The sequence below is a fragment of the Monomorium pharaonis genome, chromosome 10 (assembly GCF_013373865.1).
Source record: "Monomorium pharaonis isolate MP-MQ-018 chromosome 10, ASM1337386v2, whole genome shotgun sequence".
Taxonomy (NCBI): domain Eukaryota; kingdom Metazoa; phylum Arthropoda; class Insecta; order Hymenoptera; family Formicidae; genus Monomorium; species Monomorium pharaonis.
The window spans coordinates 3,639,776-3,654,873 of NC_050476.1; the positions used below are offsets into that span (position 1 = coordinate 3,639,776).

Here is a 15,098-nt window from a genome sequence, read left to right on the forward strand (position 1 = left end):
TTATTGTTTTTGCATTAAAAAATAAAATTTTAATTCTTTGACTAGATTTTTTTAAATCAACTTAATAAAATTATTCTGAATTTATACAATCATGTATAAATCAAAGATTTTTTGTATCTTTCTCTAGAGACAGAAATATATATATAAAATATTAATATTAATTTAGTATGTTACCGTAACAATGCGTGAAATAATACACAGAAAATATATATGTGCACATTGTAACGTTAATATTGTGCGAGAAGCACACATGTACGGCGAAAAATTTCCACGATCGATAACAATTTACAAGTCGTTTGGTATGTAAAAATAGTATGTCGCATAACGTTGCAATAACTGCAGAATTTCTACGTGCATTGCATTGTACTCACGATACGCAGCGTTTACATCTGTCTTAATACATAACTTTGTTTTGATGATCAAACTAAAATGACTAAGTGTAGAGTTTAATCGTTACTAGTTGGAAACAAGTTGTTGACTATATTATATTCTATTGCGGTTTGCCGTATAATATTATCTCACCCCAAACAGCTGTTAAAAACTTGGAATGTCATAACATTTATTATTGTCCGTAGAATCTAAATGTCTGTTATATTGCACCGAACCTCTTTAACATAAACTTAAGGTTTTTCACTTTATCAGTTAATTTTACTCTTATATTTTTATTTGGACCATTTATAAATAGCTCGTACGCATATGTAGTCTATAATATATTTTTCAAGATAAACATTATTTTATTACTCGTATTAATTTTAATTATTAAATTTTAAAACTAAATAAAGAAATTTTATCTCAATCTCAGTTGAAAATAATTCGTAATAATTCATATTTTCTTAATTAATATTTTCTTAGATACAATGTGAAACTCTTTAAAAGCAGGGCTGCAAAAATATTATAAAGATAAAGATAAGATTATTTATCCGGTCTGCAACAAATGTTACTGTTGCATATTTTATCAGTGAATTTAATATTTCCAGCTTATTATGAAATACGCGCTACTTTTTTTCAGTCTTGAAATACAGTTACTAGCTAGATATTGGCACTCAGAAGCATCTATAAGATTTCTTCCTTTTCCTAAATTATTGGAAATGATTATGGCGAAAACTAATATCTGAATCATGATTGGCCCATCCTAATTGAGATATTATTTTTCGCAAAACCTATATATAAATTAATGCGAAAATAATACATACCTTAGCCAGGACTGACCACTCTGACTAAGATATTATTTTTCGCAAAAGCTATATATAAATTATTGGAAAAATAATACACATCTTAGCCAGGACTGACCATCCTAGTTGGGATATTATTTTTTGCAAAAGCTATATATAAATTATTGGAAAAATAATACATTTCTTAACCAGGACTGACCACCCTGGCTGAGATATTATTTTTCGCAAAAGCTATATATAAATTATTGGGAAAATAATACAAATCTTAGCCAGGACTGACCACCCTGGCTGAGATATTATTTTTCGCAAAAGCTATATATAAATTATTGGGAAAATAATACATTTCTTAACCAGGACTGACCACCCTGGCTGAGATATTATTTTTCGCAAAAGCTATATATAAATTATTGGGAAAATAATACAAATCTTAGCCAGGACTGACCACCCTGGCTGAGATATTATTTTTCGCAAAAGCTATATATAAATTATTGGGAAAATAATACATTTCTTAACCAGGACTGACCACCCTGGCTGAGATATTATTTTTCGCAAAAGCTATATATAAATTATTGGGAAAATAATACAAATCTTAGCCAGGATTGACCACCCTGGCTGAGGAATTATTTCTCGCAATAAATTATTCGCAGTAATTCGGGAAGGGGAAGGGGGAGACCTTACAGATGCGCGTTACAGCATCGAGTTAGTTTAGTGCATCATAGTATCTGGCTAGTAACTGTTTCAAAACTGATAAATGTGTCGACGCGGTTTATATACGCTACAAATATTAAATTTACAAAAAAATTAATATTTACCACCAAGATTCTTTTGGTGTAGACCAAATAATGTAATAATGTAATTTGAAAAAATGCCGCTATTATATATAAGGTTGTGTTGTTCACGGTGTTTAAGTATCTTTATTTCTTTATATTTGATTGATTTTTTTATAACTAGCTGTTCTCCTATGTGTGTGTCATTTATTATATTATAATTTTTGAAAGTTATTACGTGTTTATTATTAAGTTTTGTTTTATTTAGCAAAATTATGTTTGGTTTTTGTGTTTTAATTAAGTTCATCAGTGAGCTGTTTTTTGATTCTTTATTATCGAGTTTACGTTAACTAATATCATTTTTACTTTTTTAAAAAATTTTTATTTTACTCATTGTCCGTGATTATTCGGATTGAAAGTGACTACCAATAAGTCTTTCCAAGGAGGCTATTGCGTTTATTTTTGTTGCATTATTTTCAACTTTTTCTTCTAATTTCGTTATATTATTTTTAATTTTAATTATTACATTGTTTATCGCGTTATTAGTACATGTATTATCTGTCACTTTGCTTACTTGGCTGTTTTTATTTCTGGTTATGTTCGCGTAATTGAATTCCGGGTTTATTAATAATTTATTTGATCGGGTTTCTTCTTTTGGCTTGATTTTTTGTGTCATTGGCATTAGTGTTTATGTTCTTAATTCTGTTTTTATTCTCAATTATTTGGGGGCAGCTATTGCAATTGACGCAAAATAGTTTTGATTTCTCTAATTGTGTATATCTGCGGCGGATATCTGCATTTACCTGATTCGTGTTTAGTATCACATTTAATGCATTGGTACGGCAAGTTACAGTTGGATGCAGACTACAATCGTATGATTTTATAATATTTATTATGTGTAATTAACGTATTCTTGTATACGTTCGGAGTTGCAACAGAAATGTCCGGGATTTTAGGCTGGTAAGTTCTAGTTTAAAAAATTTTAATATGGCAACCCTAATACAGCGTAAACAAACGCATATATGTATGTACAGTGCCCAATATAATTAGACTTATGCCAATTTGTCAATGAGGATATTTGACGAACTTTCTAGAGTATTTTATCTGAGGACAATATACTTTCCAGACATATTTTCTGAGAAATATAAGAAAAGAAGTATATTTTGACTTCAAGTATTAAAAGACAAGTTTTTGCATTATGTTTTGCAGTGCATACGCAAATTGTATGTATGCTGACAGTGTTTCCTGGATCGAAACGCATTTTTTGCATTCGCAAGTTTAATCAATATTAAGAAAAAGCGTGCTTACGTGCGTGTTTGGATATTTAATCGTATTGCATTGAGTATACACATGATGGCAAATGTTCACGGTGCGCATTGCAAATGTCATAGGTCGCTACACGACACTGCGGTCTTCGTCAGATCGTAAAAGCCGCAGCAATACTTCAATAGTGAATTTCCGCACTTACATCTCACGTGCAGCATGTTTCTTTTCAATCACGCGAGAAATTTAACAAGAGATTTATTACGAATTCTACGTAATGTTGTCGTATTTTTCCAATACTTTTTATCGATACATTTCTAGCAAAAGCATTTAATAGCAATCATGGACATATTTAGGATATTATTTTTTTCGGGGAGAGGGGAGGTTTTGTTAATTAACAAAAATGTTAACACATAATTAGATGAAAGAAAAAGGAGGTGCTATTTGTGTTTTATAAATTGTTTTAGAAATTTTGACGTAAGGCCGGTTTTATTTAATTAAATGCATGTTCTGTTTTATGATTCAAAAAATCTTGCGAAAATTTTCTTTATCTTATTCTGTATTGGACACTATCAAAGTTTTAACTAACGAAAATCCAAGAAATTATTTATATGGTTGTAAATAAACGCAAACAATATTTTATATAACAAAAAATTAACTGAAAACCAAAGTTGTATTTTACAATTAAAACTGAAAAGATAAAAAGAAATTTGGAGGAGATCCCTCGAATTCTCTCCTGAATACGCTCGTGATTACAATATTGCAGTAATACGACAGATTTAATAATAATAATAATTGTTTAATAATTTATGATAATTATAAAATGAATTATTATTTCTTAAATTTACGACTTTAGTCAGCTGAGAATATTACAACATAAAACATGAAACATTATTATTGTATACTTTCCAGTCTGTTATTACTAAAAGGGTTAAACACCCGTCGTTAAATTCTGTTTGCCAACCAAACGACGCAATCGTGAGATTCATTGCGTCGTAATATGCCTGTGCCCTGAAAATGTTCTCGTATGTAGAGATGCACTAAACGTTCACGAAGACATTGCGATGGAATGCGATACGGGCGGATTTTGAACAGGCCGATAGTGCATAATGGATGTTAATTGTCGAACATTTGCGGTGAATTTGTCCCCGGATTAACCAAGACTTGCAACAAGATAGCGACTTTGCATGTTCACGTAGATGCCACTTTATATCTTCCCTTTTATAAACGGTTTCTTATTTTCTCCGTAACTTTGCTTTATTGCAAAATGTTTTGTTATCTGATGGTCTGATATAAGAAATAGCGAACTGGTTTGATAACGACGACAGTGGAAAGCAATTAGCCTGTCAAGAAGCTTGGGATTTATTACATTAATATCCGATTTTTATTTCTCAGTTTTTACTCTTAGCGAGTAATAGAACTAACTAGTTTTATTCCATGATAGACATGTACTTAAACTTATAATTAATTGAATTCCCTGCTATAAGCCACAAAATTATTCGTATGCCTAATATTCACAGAAAAACAATTATTTTCTATTTAGAAAACAATATAAATTACGATATAAAACATCTGTTATTGAATGTAGAACAATTACTATTGTAATTACTTTGTACTAATAATTACTTTGTATACCTGCCTAATTAGGCAGTAGATTTTATTGCATATTATGTGATATTGGAGCTTCTTGCCCTCATATCAGACGGTAGTTTCGAAGCACAAGACATATTAAATAAATATATAGAACGAGAGCCAACGTTTACAACATTCATCTCTTAGATCGGATAATTCTAACGTCGCGGTTGCAAATAATGGTACAGTGATCACAGATTAATTCGACTTCGTTAGTAGTTTTAGTCACGGTTTCTAGTTAGTTTTGGTAGCTTGTGAAGAAAATTACTATAATTAAAGATAAATACAAGGTATGTATGTTGCTACGGCAGTTTTCTATGCGTGACTCACATTACGAGATAAAGGCGCTTGATAGTTTATTGGCGTGCCATTTTACATTATACGCCGCAAGCGTGAATTTACTGTTATTTAACAAATTTTTCGCTAGATTAACGGATAGATAAATTGAACTACTTTTCTTTCCTTTTCTTTCAAGATATCCTACATATCTCACTATAAAAATAACAAAAATAAATTTTCGAAAGCAGTGCGTATTTAAATGAAAACGATTTCGAAACGATTTTAAATTATGAAATATCTTGTCAAGAACGCCGTGAAATGCTATTAAAAAATACAAATTGTTTTCTTTCGAGTTTGTTACTGATTTTAATTGTACTCACCTGCCTGGATGCAGTCGGGGTAGGGGGGTCGGAAGGTTCTTTTTGCTGGCCGATTTGATTTTGCTTTCTTTTCGCTTGATTGCCGGTCTGACCGCCCTGCGTAGAACTGACGGGTCCACCGCCACCCCATTTGATCACATGAGGGCCCGAGTTGCGACGCGGCGGCGGACCTATTCGCTCGCCCGTGTCCTCGGGTGGTGAGCCGAGCGTTCCACCTGCGGGTGGCGACAGGAACAAGTGAGTACGATAACCATGTCCCTGGTGCTCGTGATCGCCCATCGACGGAAAATGTCCGAATTCCCGGCTGCGTCGTACTGTAGGTCCACGCACGCCGCTGACCACTGACTGGCCGATACCACCGCGCGCCAAACGCGTTCCTATCTGGCCGAACGAGGCCCCACTGGTCCCGTAAGTCGTGGTGGCGCCCAGGACGGGCCGGACTTCCCCTAGTCCTCCTCCACTTAGTCCTCCGCCACCACCGAGTCCCTTCTCGCCGAAGTTCTTGCGGAACATAAGATTCATGACTGACTTCGGTGCACGAACTCGGGTCACTATTGGCGTATTTCTCGTGGTGTGTATGTGTGTTATATTTTTTTTTCTCGGCTCTTACTTCTACTCGACTATTCGATACGGTTGGTCGATTCAACCGGGTGTTCGAGGATGCGCGTGGAAGAGAGGCAGTGGTGGTGGTAGTGGTGGTGGCGGTGTACGACGATCACAAAGGGATACAAGGGTGTTAACAGTTTTTTTTTTTATACTTTTTCCTAAATCCCGTTAAGCGATTTCGTGTTAGACTTTGCGGTTTCTCCGACAATAGCTTTCCCTTTTTCCTTTCCCTTTTTCTTTTTTCGTACGACTTTGAATTTCGTTTAACTCATGGTGAAATGTACTACGAATCTAACAATCTTGACACGTTACAAACGCCAATTTGGGCATATGATGTCGCGCTCGAACACAGAAGAAACCAACGTGGTGCGACGTCGGACGACATTGAAGTCGGGGTTTAAATCGCTCGTGCGATGGCACTGACAGTGAACCCCGGCAGCGAATGGTCGGTGCACTTAACTTTTACCGACTTCCGTGTAGTTCTAAAGCACTCACGTAGCTGATCTAGGTCGAACAAGAAGAATGGTAACGATCTTCTACCGCGCAATTTCGGTTGAAAAATAATCGACACTTGACCTTAAAATACTGAGAATAAATAAAATTTGCGCATAACACGTGCACATATGTTGAAATTTTTTAAATGAAAATGACGAGTGTTTCAATCTTTTAATACTTTTATGAAATTGTGATATATCAGTATTGATAAAATAATATTGCACAGCAGAGTACATAAATTTTTTCATATTAGATTTTAATAAGTTTAAAGATGAGTATACGCAATTATTGAGTTATTTAAATTATTGAACAAAAGTATTTAAGAAAGAAAGAAAGACTTTTAATTATTACAAGTTTTTTAATTTAGTTGCCAAAAGAGAATATTAAGAATTAAAAAAAAATTAAAAGAAAAATAAAAAATAAGACATTGTATTGAACAAAATTGAAGAATAAAATAAGAAAAAGGCAAATTAGACGTAGAAGATTGCAAAATAAAAATAAAAAATTTATGTTTTAAAAATATGAATAAATAAAGAAATTTATCAGAGAATTGAACAAGAATTACAAGGAAAATTAGAATGAAGAAGAAGAGTTTAAACAAAAACATAAAATGTAAAACAGAAAAAGCTTGTACAAGAAAGTTTAATTAATAAGAAAATAAGGAAGAATAAAAAAAATTAAAGAAAATTTACTATGTCGTTTAGTTTAAAGTACGTATAAAGTCTTTTAGTTTAAAATTAATGTTTTGAAAATTGCCTTCTCCCTTACACGTATTTGAATATGGGATTCGGCTTTTTCGAAGTGAGTAATTCAATGCCTGGAGTATAGCCAAGCTATCTTAAATCCGCTAGATGATTTGTAATTTGTGTTAAAATTTAGTACAGAATTCTATTTATAATTTTATATAACATATATTCTTTACATGTATATTGTATGCAAGTCTTTTATATATTTTTTATACATATATGTATATTTTGATTTTGATTTTTTTTTTTAAATTATATATAGAGTATTCAAAAATGTAGATAGAATTGTGTAATTATAAATTATTCTCTAAAGCAGACTTAAGGGAATGGTTTTTTAATTATAAATTAAGGAAACTTTTATATAGTTGATATAATTGATGGATGCAAAAACAATTTATCAAAACTGTATAAACGTACATGTCGCAAATCATTTTAATGCACTTCACGTTAATAATCTTTTCACTTTTCAAATAAATTTCACTATGATACACGCGAGCAACACATAACGAAAATTGAAATACGCTAAACATTATTCAAAGCATAGATCAACTCTTAGATTATCTCAGAACCGTCATCTTTTAATTTGAAAGGGAGCTTTTTTTAAATTATAACGAGAAGTCCATTAGTTAAACTGAGATCCTAGAACGACAACGTTCTTTTTTTTATTTTACTACGCAAAGTCGCACACGCGTAAATTTTTTTTATATTTTTCTTGGTTGATACATTCTATATAGCGATATATTTTTGTTATCACTTCCTTGCGGTTATTCTTGGTTGATACATTCCATATAGCGATATGTTTGCGTTATCACTTCCTTGCGGTTATCAGGTTGAGATAATTATTTGCAACACATTAACAGTATTAAGTATATTTTATCACTTGTATATTAAAAATAATTCACGATAATTAATATTTAACAGTCTGTACATTTTACACTTAAATTTTGCTTTAAAGTGGCACAAGTAACGCGCGCATCAACTAACGTTTGCCTATTCGTGGGAGAACTGTCTCTTCATAGGGACGGCACGAGCTTTAATAGTCGAGTCTCTCGATTGATTTAAAGTAGAATGCTTTGTCACGGTAGCGGCAGACATATGTAGGTGTGTGTAAACGAGAGATCGGCTTTGATTCAGTTTAATACTCGGCATTTTACTTAATAATGACAAAAATAGGAAGGGTGCAATTTATATTGATTCGTATTTCTTGAATATTTTTGGAACAAATTGGCTGCATTGCCAAGAAGATTTTCTACAATCTGCTGATGAGTCTCCTTACATTTCAAAATATCAACCATTCTCAAATTAGCGCTACGTTAATTTTAACGATATAATTTAAGAATCGTTATAATATTTTAATGATAGTTTTCTAATAAAACTCCTTGCTGCAACATTATTTTTGCAGTACTTTAGTTTTAACAGCATTATTTAAAATACGTAAAAAATATTTAGAAAAGCATTTGAATTGATATTTAAAGTGTATCGCGTATGTTTTGAATGATTTTCCAATAACTCACACGTGTCTTGCAGATCGATTTTACTATTCTAGCATTCTAGGGTCGATTCTTCGGTATTACTTGGAATTACGAGATAAAATTGCAGTTTATAACTTTCTTTAAACGCGTGTCTACTGTGTTATAGCATATGCGTAACGTTATGTACGACAATTAACGAGATAAATGTCTTTTACTATTTCATTCGATCTATAGTTAGTAAGAGGTACGTGACCGTGAGTTTATATTAGTTATCAAACTTGAAATCTGTTGTTTCTATTGCTTATATAAAATGTTGCGATATAAAAATAGAATATACGTTTTCAAAAATATTAGAATATCTAAATGGGAAAGGTTTTCTAATAAATTTCGCTATAGCATCATTGTTATTTCTATTTAATTATAATAACATGTTAACATTTTGAGTATTAAGTATTAAAAACTAGAAACACATAAGACAAGGAATGGTAAAACAATGAATAATTCGAAATATTATTTGCATCTTTATTTAATACATTTTAACGGTGTCTAAATTATGCATACAAATTGCTCATTTTTGGTATTCTAAAAATTAATTATATAAATAAGGTGTATAAAAGTATTTATTTCGTATAAAAGTATCTAGTTCGTTCATTTAAAGTAAACAGAAATGCTAAAGCGGGTGGATTAATTGCCTGAACATTTTAGTTACTAATTACGTGCGAGAAAAACAAATCGCGCGAATGCTGCAATGCTGTAGCAATAAATTATTGAATTTACGACACTGATTTCTATCCACTGATTTCCCACTGATTTCTACAAGATCCTCGCTATGCTGTTAAGGCACGTATCGTGGAGAAAATTTAACTTTGCTTGTTAGTGCCAAGATTAAGATTATCCTTGAGTTTATCCTAAAGCGCGTATGTTGTAACAAATACTTTCATAATGTGTAGCTGTAAAAATCATAAAGATATCTTAAAAATTGTTCTAATCATTATTCATTATAATTGCTATTTGAATTTTAAGTGTTAAAATAATTGAATTAATAAAATTGAATGAAAATTAAAAGAAAAAATTCAACTAATTTTTAACAGTAGAGTAATTGTAATTAATTAAAATTATTTTACTTATTAATATCTTAAACTCCAACATTAAATTAAATTAATTCAAGATTGAATCTTTAATTTTTTTTAACTATTTTATAATGACTTTACTGTTAAAATATTAGTTTAATTTTTCTTTTTAATTTTTATTCAATTCAATACATAGCCTTATTAATCAACCGTTTTAACAATCATATTTCGGGTAAAACTCTAATAATTTCAATGAATTATTAGTTTCATCGTTTTTTTTTGTACACATACTGATTAAGACGATATCGGTTTTTCTTACTTCTGTACAAAAGAGAACTTTGAACTTGAAACTCGCAAATATTTTCTTACAAAATCTCGATCGTTAGACTAACTCGATCGATCATAACTGGCTGCGGTAGCCGAAGGAAGCAATCGGTCAAACTTAATGCAAATTTCGAAGTTTTACACGAAAGTAAGCAAGCGAGCAGCTGTCTCGTGATAATATGTAAGTGTACATGGACAAGGGCGAGACGGTCGTCTATCATCGCTGTCGGAATGCCATTACGAGCGAGACAACACCAACATGAAACTCACAGTTGATTAAAAGCTATAATTATACACAGTGAACGATCCAAAGATCCATGAATATTTTTTTACAACATAACGAGGACACAACGTGTGACAAATGAATACACTATTGTACGACAAAAATAAAAGCGGGGATAAGGATAGACGTAATCGATGGGTGATTCATAGTTGAGATCCGTATCAAATATTCATGTAACAGAAAAAACGTTTAAACATCAAATCCGCAATGCGATTAGAAAATATTAAAGAAAAATGTAAGAAAATATTATAATTATTTATGATATATAGTAAATTATAAACGTTATAAGTTACGTCGAAAACGGACGCGCTGTTTGTTGACCGTTCGATAACTTGTTTGATAGAATAGGGGTTATCTTGCGCGTGAACTGCATGGAATTATACCGCGATTATGCAACACATCGTAGAAAAACAGCGGCGTATTGATATAAAAAGCGCAAGAGAAAGTACTGGGAGTGTCTGCTTTGTTTCTGCAGATCGATGGTATATTGAAATATTCACAAGTAACTTGATTGGCGTGAGTGCTCAGCCGCACGTTGCAAGGATAAAGCACGGAACAATAGACGGTTGTTAGACCGTAAAAAAAGACCTTTCTTTTTTTTTTCTATTTATGCTCCCAACATTGGTGAATGCAGCGTTCGCCCGAAGAGTTTAAACTCCGTGTCGCACAATTACACACGCGTAATTTGTTTCGCTGTGTGAAAAGCAAACGGCATCATTCGTATCGGATATACTCGGATGGCATTGAATTCCGTGCGTTTGCTTGATTCATCGGAGACAGGCGAGGAAAAATACAGTCACGATACACGTAGTACAGAAGCATTTGTGAAACATGTGTTTCGTGCAGTCGATCGATTTCGTGTTGTAATATTCACACTACACGCGAATTGACGGCGAAGTTCGGATTCGGGCGTCTCTCTTTCTCTCTTTGCGATGACGCAAACGAACGAACGGCGTGTCGGTCACGCTGTGACATTTGGATTTTGGCTTCGAGTACCCCTGAGTACTCGGTGGAACGTCGCGGGATATTTTCGTAAATAAAACGCAAGAGTTTTAGCTGGAAAATTCCAATTGCTTTGGACGTAAAAAAGTAATTTGTGCGCAAACCGTGATTTTGCAGTTCAGGCAGTCCGTTGACATTCAGGCGGATTAGCTTTTACCGCGTGAGAAATTCAAGGCAACATCGATCGCCGATGCGTCGAGATGACAAGGATGATACTCGCGGTACTGGTTGTACTCGCGGAACACGTGTTCCGCGCGGTAGATCGATAGCACGTTGAAATATTCACACGCGCGACACGGACCCACGCACTCGGTCGCGACGAACGGATTCGCGGGATGACAGAGTGACAGCCCGTATAATGATGCGCCGATGTACATTGCGCGCGGGAAATGAAAGAAAAGGCTTTTTCTAGAGACGAGAACACGACGGGGGATTTGAGAGCTGAGCACAGACACTCACGACACACACACACACACGTGGTTTTACACGCGGGGTAGTAGATCGATACTGTATTGAAATATTCACTGTGTAACGCGATGTGTGCCACGACGGTGATACGTCAAGGTTTCCTCCACGAAGGTTATTATCTCTGCTCGTCCGGGCTTGCGCTTGATCCCGACATGCGATGCCAGCTCGATGGCGCAATTGCCTTTGCGATGATACTTCGGGTCGAGGGTGTGGGTACAGTTCTGAAGACTCGCTCGCGATGTCGACTTAAACGGAAAGCGCGTTCTAATCGCGTGTTTACTCTTTAAAGAACGCGGGTCGCGCGGAGGAAGATAGAGAGGGCGAAAGGTGGCGAACGAGTGGAAACCCCGGCGGCGCACACTTGGTGAACGGCACCCTCGCACTGAGACGTGCACGAGGCATCGCGACGCGCCCCAGGGTCGTGGAAACCGGCGGCCCCCCGCGACGCGCCGCGGCTAAAGGCACGTGGGAGTTGCTACGCGATGTGACCTGCCTAATTCACGATTTCCGAAGTTAATTGCTCTTGTGTGCACTTCCGATAATGTCTCTTTGTTGTGTCGGGGGAGCGACTAAGCCATCGCGCGTTGTCGCATTTGGCGAGCATTATTAGTATCGATAATATCTATTTTAGAAGTCTTCTGGCGCAGACAGGAACTGTTTAATGTTCGCGGTCAAACTAGAAATTAATTTTTGTCTTGACTCACGTGATATAAGGTGATGCTGTCATATCTGCTTTTGAACGAAATATTACTTTATGTAAATGAGGATATTTATTTCTGACAGCATGTCTGGTTTAAAATTAAAGCTGCGTGATATTGAAAGATTTTTGTCTTTATCAAAATTAATTTGTGCATCTTTATACATTTTATTTGATATAAATCATTGTACGAAAAACAATATAAAAGTCATTCTTTTTAATGATTGTATATATATATAATATTATCTTACACAAGAAAGTGACTATAGAATAAAGGCGTCACAAATCTTCACTAAATTACATTGTGAAGAACATGATTTTAGATTCACTACATGCAGAACGTTTCTTATCATGCTCGTAAAATCAGCAGTTAATCTTGAACTCGTAAATATATTCGGATTACTTTTCAGATATCTCTCGCATTTTCTTCTGATTATAGCTTAAAGGTTTTCGATAAAATTCTGTATCTTTATTTTTTATTTTGAATACAGCATATATAAAGCTATTTAAAATATTTTCAACGCGTTTTATTTTTAATTTGTGGTTCTTAGAATTAAATAAGGATTAATGATATTTAACAAATTTATTTAAAAACATAAAGAATTTTTGTTTAAATGTTAATCGATTTGTAATGATTTTCTATCTTACGTGAAGCAATATAGTGATTTAAACATGTGATCACATGTACTCATTTGCTAAACTAGATTTTTGTGTATAAACACACATTTATCCTAAATAAACATATTAATTACAAAAATTGACAACTATATTGTGATCATCTACAAAGTAACGTTTGTTATATTGTTAAAATAACTTGAAAAGATTATCACAAGCGGAAATAATGATTTTTTTCTTGTGCATATCGTAGAATTTTCTTATTAGTATTACTGTTTTTATTTCTAAGTCCGTGAGATAAAATAAATAAAAGTAATCTTTATAATAATGCTCGCGAAATACAAAATAATTTGACACGTACTTTCACGAAATGTACAAGATAAAAGTGAAGAAACCCAACCAATGTAGTGTGCCAACTTATAATAATTAACAGTATTGCTTTTTACTGAACATGTAAAATAGAAGCAATTATGTTATTATTTGAAAGTAAAGTAATAAATAATTAAATAACTAGAACGGTAATTAAAATGTAATTATTTTATTTATTATTATCCGAACATTAAATTAAAATTTCATGATTAAAACGACATATAATTATTATTTAATTATTAAGATGATTACAAGTTTGTGTTGAATTAAAAACATATTAAGCTATTTGGCAATAATAATGGTATTTCTTTTGCATTACATCATCAGCAAGACATAACATTCGCACGTAATGAATTCTGGTCACGAATCTCCAGCAGCGAAGTCCTCTATTTTTCACTACGGAATTGGTAGTTTTCTAACATTGTTCCTCGTTCTTTGCCTTGCCAAGAATCACACAGTTTGCGACTGACAAACATAGGTTTTTTTCTTAGAGAAATACGTCTTTCACGGGTCAGTAGTTACAATAATGCATGTGCAGTGCGTACTAAGAAAGAGACAAAAGCAGAACACATCCGCCACACCTAACTGCAGCGATTGTTGCATTTCGAAGGATTTTATACCTCAAGCCACAAGCGACTTGGCACGCTTACCGTTCCAATAAGAAAATTTATATTCTCAGATATGTATCTCTATAGAACTTTAATTTATTTCTTACAATTAGAGACATCATCTCTTTATCGTTTTATTCTATGTTCTATTTGAGTTTATATTTAATATACTTCCTTTCGACTCATGAGCTCTGACGGCAAGGCATTACAGAGAAGAACTTTTGTAGCGATTTTGAGATGCGTTTGGTTTTTCGGGTTCGCGATCGGCTCTCACGATCGAACCTTTTTTCGGGGAGACAAGATCCGCCGTTATATTTACATTTACGTGTCGCGACACAACCATATATTTATTCTTGGCATACGTTTGAAAACTAAAATTGCCGCAAGTATTAATAGCGAGACGGCGTGATACGGTAGAACTATGAATACCTCAAGGTGTTCGATGTGACAGACGGCTCGTGCTGGCGTAAATTGTTTGGACGACGTTTGGAAATAATCGATTTCAGTGTCATAATGGAAGATCAGTCGACCTCGATCAGGAAAGAGTACTAGAGTTTATCGTATAATTCCATTTTGACACTTTGATATTTCGCAGAGGCATTTCGACACTTTCTTTGTGTACTTTATTCAAATTTGTATGAGACATTATCTTTGAGAATTATTTATTGTATCTTTACACATTTTAAAATCTACTTTTGTCGAGATGTATATCGAGTGATTGCAAAATAAATTTAGAGAAATATATTTTTAAATAATTTTTTTAGTAAATCTTTTTTAGTAGAAAAATGTTTAAGTGAGGTTATAAGAAAAGATTCATATATGCAAACATATGTTGTACAAACGTACAAAT

At 33.4% G+C, this 15,098-nt stretch overlaps 1 protein-coding gene across 16 annotated transcripts in view; it reads right to left on the reverse strand.

The window, feature by feature from the left end:
- The window catches only part of LOC105833949, a 28,463-nt gene that overhangs the window by 6,326 nt on the left and 7,039 nt on the right, over positions 1 to 15,098 (reverse strand). For 8 of the 16 annotated variants that reach the window (XM_036293244.1, XM_036293241.1, XM_036293243.1 and 5 more), the window contains exon 3: positions 5,494 to 5,994. In XM_036293244.1, the coding sequence (XP_036149137.1) occupies positions 5,494 to 5,994 (501 nt within the window). Of the gene's footprint in view, positions 1 to 5,493; positions 6,976 to 7,757; positions 9,763 to 11,595; positions 13,184 to 15,098 lie in introns of those variants that run through there. The other 8 variants (XM_012676083.3, XM_036293245.1, XM_028193715.2 and 5 more) reach the window with 6 other exon arrangements.